This window comes from Nicotiana sylvestris, chromosome 8, assembly GCF_000393655.2.
Source record: "Nicotiana sylvestris chromosome 8, ASM39365v2, whole genome shotgun sequence".
In the NCBI taxonomy this organism is placed as follows: Eukaryota; Viridiplantae; Streptophyta; class Magnoliopsida; order Solanales; family Solanaceae; genus Nicotiana; species Nicotiana sylvestris.
Window position 1 is genome coordinate 166,336,293 of NC_091064.1, and position 5,945 is coordinate 166,342,237.

The 5,945-nt window shown below is 35.6% G+C and overlaps 1 protein-coding gene across 1 annotated transcript; it reads left to right on the plus strand.

The window, feature by feature from the left end:
• The first annotated feature begins 2,420 nt into the window (after positions 1 to 2,420).
• Positions 2,421 to 4,939, plus strand: LOC104210270 (glutamyl-tRNA(Gln) amidotransferase subunit C, chloroplastic/mitochondrial). Its single transcript, XM_009759128.2, has 5 exons — positions 2,421 to 2,675; positions 2,755 to 2,795; positions 3,777 to 3,832; positions 4,564 to 4,615; positions 4,706 to 4,939. The coding sequence occupies exons 1-5, from the start codon at positions 2,475 to 2,477 to the stop codon at positions 4,779 to 4,781; spliced, it is 426 nt and encodes a 141-aa protein (XP_009757430.1). The 5' UTR covers positions 2,421 to 2,474; the 3' UTR covers positions 4,782 to 4,939.
• Positions 4,940 to 5,945: the final 1,006 nt, after the last annotated feature.

Here is a 5,945-nt window from a genome sequence, read left to right on the forward strand (position 1 = left end):
ACACGAAAAATTCTATCGTAATATGATGGATTATGAAGTTCTTGCATATAAACTTCCAGCATATTATGTTGGAACTACAACATATTAAGCTGGAATCTCATATGTAAAAAAAAAATTGAACTCCACCATATTATGCTAGAATTATTTCGGATTTTTAAAGATAGTTTTGTTCAAATTTTATTTTTACATAAAAATAGCTAAATTTTAATTACTTTTGAAATTGTGACTAATTTTCAATTATCAAAAGTAAATCTAGCTATTTGTGATTTTCTTTTTCCCTCCAAACAAGTAAAAATTGCACGGGGCGCCCTATTTGGTCGCCCCTATTTAACCTATACCCATTTTTTTAAAAAACTTTGAACTTGTACCCACTTTTTAAACAACTTATGCCCCTTTCTCCTCCTCCTTCTCCTCCTCCTCCTCGAAGTTATATCCGCCCCCATCTTGCTCAATGTTGTAATAGGCGATCAGTGTCAGTGCGACCTAACTTCTGATGGGAAGTTCACATGTTCCTCTGTTAGAAAAAAAAAAAGACATCTTTTCTAGGATTTTTGCACAAAAGAGTTCCATTAAATTAAGCTCCATTTCTTAGTTGGAGAAAGAAGCTCCCTTTGGATGATACCTTAGCCAAATTAAGTCTAAATATTATCTCCAAAATGCTCTTGTTGTAGGTCTCCTCAACTAGAAACGTATTCATTGAAAGTGAGGCTGCCAATAGAATCTGGAAATACTTTTCGCATACTATGGACATCAAGATAGATTAAAACTCTCTTTCGGAGCTGGTGGGGGCATCAACACAATAATTCTATGCAAGCTACAACAATCCTAACGCGAGAACAAAAACTTCAGCTCTAGAGGTGAAGCTCGCCAGTTACAAAGAAAAACTTCAGCTGTAGAGCTGAAGTTCGCCAGTTACAAAACAAAAACTTCAGCTCTAGAGCTGAAGTTCGCCAGTTAAAAAAACAAAAACTGTTACAAAACAAAAACTAGAGTTGAAGTTCGCGAGTTACAAAACAAAAACTTCAGCTCTAGAGCTGAACTTCAGGCCCGACTACTAGAATGCTGAAGTTTTGTGTGATTGTCTTTGCTACTTCAGCTCCGTATGTTGAAGTTATGCGAAAAAACGGGTATGCTTGCAACTTTTTTTTGCAAAGCGGGCACAAGTTAAAACATGACACAAAAAGCGGGTATAGATGCAAATGCCCCGATTTGGAGGGGATATTTGCATCTATACCCACTTTTTGTGTCACGTTTTAACTTGTGCCCGCTTTGCAAAAAAATTGCAAGTGTATCCGTTTTTTCGCATAACTTCAACATACGAGGCTGAAGTAACAAAGACAATCACGCAAAACTTCAGCATTCTAGTAGCCGGGCCTGAAATTCAGCTCTAGAGCTGAAGTTTTTGTTTGTAACTGGCAAACTTCAGCTCTAGAGCTGAAGTTTTTGTTTTGTAACTGTCGAACTTCAGCTCTAGAGCTGAAGTTTTTGTTTGTAACTGGCGAACTTCAGCTCTACAACTGAAGTTTTTGTTTTTGTAACTGGCGAACTTCAGCTCTAGAGCTGAAGTTTTTGTTTTGTAACTGGCGAACTTCAGCTCTAGAGCTGAAGTTTTTGTTTTGTAACTGGCGAACTTCAGCTCTATAGCTTAAGTCTGAGGGAATCAATACTATTTTTGGTGTTTCGCGGTTGATCAACTTTGATGTTGCAAGTACATTCACATGAAAATACAGATGATCTCGGATTCCAAAAATATCCAACAAACTTGAAAAGATTGAAAGAAGTAAACAAGTAGGGTTCTTCACGTGCTTTGTCTTGTAAAAGACATATGCGTAACTAATTTTGAGATCTTTTTTTGCACACAGAAATTATTATAGTATCTTTGAATACAATGACAGGAGATCGAGTCACTCTATTTTCTTTAAGACTACAATGACAAGACATGTTAATACTACAACTTTATAGCAGTAAGAACAAACTTGGACATTGTGGTTATTCATGGTCAGATGAAGCTAAATAGAGGAGAAAAAAGAGGTTAAAAAATTTAAAGTGCCAGATTCTATGTTCTAAAGTATTCAAGAGATTGTGCAGATCCTTGTTGTTTTCTGTGGGTGTTACTTGTTAGAGTCCAGTTAAACAAAAAAAAATAGTAAAAGGAGATTGGTACTGAAAGACCAAGAAGAAAGTGTTCATTTATATAGTATCACTGCATGGAAAGAACATCGTAAGGTTCTTAGCTGAGATTCTCAAGGACGAGGAGAAAAGGGGCTGAAGTTATTTAAAAAATGGGTACAAGTAAAATAAATTTAAAAAATAGGGATAAGTTAAATGGGAACGACCGCTCGTGCAATTTTTACAACAATTACAGTCTAGCCCAAAATGTGAATATGGGCTTAAGTCCAAAATAAATGAGAGAACTTCATTTATAGCTGCAGTATCATCGTCATCCTCGTCAAACAAACAAACACCATCTATCCATGGGAAGCAGCATCAAAGCTTTGCATTTGCTGAAACCAGCCACTGATTCTTTCTTCTTCAGTTTCACTAAAAATGGCATTTCCTCATTACCACTGTCTATTAAGCAGCGAAGAAGCTACTCTATGAAATCGAGTGTTCTAGAGCCTCCCGATGTTCCTCGTTTGGCTGAAACTGCTCGAATTTCACTCATCCCTCAACAAGTAATTATTATTCTTTTCATATTTAACCTTATTGTTATTGTTTATACATTCCAAAATTAATCTTGGTTTTTTTTTGTAGGTTGAAGAATTTGCTCCCAAAATTCGACAAGTTATAGATTGGTACCGTTCTTTCTCTGCATTTTTTGTCTCTGTATATGTTTGCTTCTAAGTCATTGGTTAATATTAAAAAGGAATTAAGATGGTGTTCTAATAATTGAAAAGTTGTTGCCTTTTTAATTTTCTTCCAGTGATTTATTGATATTAAAGTTATGAGGAGGGATATGTTTGTTAAGCACTTTTCAAATTCAACAGTTAATTGATATCTTGCTCTTAATTCAACTTAGTCCCTTTGAACATAATTTTTATTGATTTGGTTACGAGGCTTTATTTTCATCGTCGTATTACTTATTTAGTGACCTGAGAAGTTGTTGTTTTTTAACTAATGATGACTGAGAAATCCATCTAGGGCCAACCCTTAGGACGAACCGCATCCTTCGAACTCAGCGATAATGGACTCACCCTTCTACCCTTCTCCACTTAAATATATGATGCAGGGTTCGAACCTATTGCCTTTTAGTACATTAGAGGTGTTGTCATTTACATTTATTTTAGCTAAGTTAACTATGCTAAAGATAGTAGAGTTATGTATCTTAGAACTCAAGTGGTAGATAAAACTGAGTAACATGAAGTTGCTGCTCAGTTTGTATTAGGAGAACCCCCAATGTGTGTAAGACACACGTAATATATGTCTTTTTCTTTTCCCCTCTTTGCGAGCAGGGTGAGGAATGGAGCAGTTTGATGAATCGTCGTCTAATTAATCACCAAAATTTGTCTTCAAGTTCTGAAACTAATGTTCAGAGTTCTTATTTCAAGCTAGAATTCCGGGTGTGCTTGAGCTTGAAATAGTTAGAACCGTTGAAGCTTGCAAGGCACTAGTCCAAGAATTTGGTGGATACTTGATATTTGTCTTTCCTAGCTAATAGGAGGGAGGGAAGGAGGGAGGGAGGGGACCGATGGTACATTTTTTACTTTTGGTACGTTCTGCAATGGTGCATTGTCTACTTTTCATGTTTTGATGTGCCTTCCTCGTTGGTGAAACAGGTTTGGACAACTTCAAGCTGTTGATCTGCAGAGTATCGAGCCAGCCTTAAGGGCAGGTGCTTAAGATACTTAATTGAATACTTCTCTTTGATTTTTTTTCTTTTCTTTTGAAGTTCTATATTTTTTTTCTTGAAGATAATGTCATATGTTTCTCAAAATAGTGCTTGCATCATTTGGCATGAAATCAGGAAAAAATGGTATAGGAATGCCTGCCTTCTCATCTCGGGCTATAAGCACCAAAACAGAGACTTTTCCCCCCATATTTTCTTTTTTGAGTTGGCCGTGCACCAAATATGCCATGCTAAAAGATTTCATTGACTGATCTTCAGTGTCAGCTATCGGACACCCAATAATGAAGAAATTTATCTCCTTGCAGATTGTATTCTATTAATAGAACAGCAACTAACGCCTACCTCATCCCTTTTTTCTCCTCTCGTGTTCTAGTTTACTTGTGTTAGCCTTTGCAGAGTAGACTTAGCAATGGATTCCTGGAAGAAGCTTTAGCCATGCTTGGGTAGACTAACAATAGGTTAAACAGTCAAGGTTACTGTTCTTCTTTTTTCATCTGGATCTTGTAAAAATGTCAAGTTGATACAATTAGGCTATCAATTAAAATCATTTGCTTGGGAATTCTGTGTCTCTTGACTTGAACAATCAGAATGTTTTGTTTGATTTTCTTTTCTGACTTGTGTATTAATAACATGCAAGAGCACTAGACTTTTGAACAACAAGCATTTGATGCAACATTGAAATATTTCGTTTTGGCAATTTTTTTCTTGATCTACAGATACTGAGGGAGATAATTTGCGCGATGATGTACCTGAAAAGTTTGAGAATAGGTAATGTTGCTTTCCTCCATCAACTTTCTTTTATGTTATTTGGCCCTATGGTAGCAAACGAATGATTCTTGTATGCAATTTCCTCAACAGGGAAGCATTGATTTCTGTTGTGCCAAGCTTTGAGGAGCCTTACATCAAAGTTCCCAAAGTGTTGAATAAGGAGTAATATTATTTAGGTAATATTACATTTTACTTTCACGGAAAGACCATGATTTTTTGTTGATGTATTTTGATTAGAAGAAAGACTAGAATTCATCCCTCCAAAATCTTTTCCCAGATGTATTTAGATTAGATGCAAATGAACTCTTTCTTTTTCATGTTGCATAGTTAGTGTCTTACTGCTGTTATCTCTATTCAGTTGCTCTATTGCTCATCTAGAAAGTGCACAAGTATCTGAATTGGTATTATGTACATTTCATACTTGTCCGATATTTAGAACATAACGTCATTTAGCCCCTAAAACCTATTACTATGTGTGTTCGCGCGCTTCCTTAAAATGGTCATTGTTCCGGTTTGAATTCCATAGAAGAGATAGCATGGATGAAATATAATGACAAACAAATGAAGACTTCCTCAAGATTCTAATCAGATCTGATCCACTTAGAGTCCTAAAAATTGGTTGAGTGAGCTTGCAGATTTGCTCTATTTCGTTAACTAAGTAAACAATTGAATAGGTTCTTAAATATAAGGCTGGTCAATCACTAATTCATAACAACAAAAGCATTGGTGTATACTCGGAACTCATTTAGTTTAACAAGGTTGTAAGCATTTAGTCAAAGAAAAAGGTTGTAGCCATTTAGTCAAAGAAAAAGGTTGTAGCCATTTATTAGAAAGAAAGGCAAAGAAATATTCACTTGACTTTCGAGAAGACAAGTAAATGAAAACAGACGGAATAATAAGTAATCTGTTTAATTTAGCCATTTGACTTTTACTTTTCCCAGTGCTGTCAAAATTTAAAGTTGAATTCCAATTCAAACCGAACTTAACGTTACGATTCAATCTGTCATTAATACGACCAAAGTAACTATGTACGAGAAACCAACAAACACGCAACAAAGGATTCAAATGTTGTGTGTTTTATAGAATGAGAACTTTCCTGCCTTTTCTTTGTTCTGTTACCAAAAATAAAAAATAAAAAAAAATCCTTTTTACCCACACTTAAAACAATCTTCTAACTCTAACAACAACAAAAAATCAACTGACTCAACCAGAGCTGTTTTATCACCAATCTTCTTTTTCGAAAACTATACAAGCAGGGGCAACCTGTACACAGTACAAGAAAGAAACTCAAAACAGCAACTCAGTCGAGATACTGATAAGGCAACAGAAC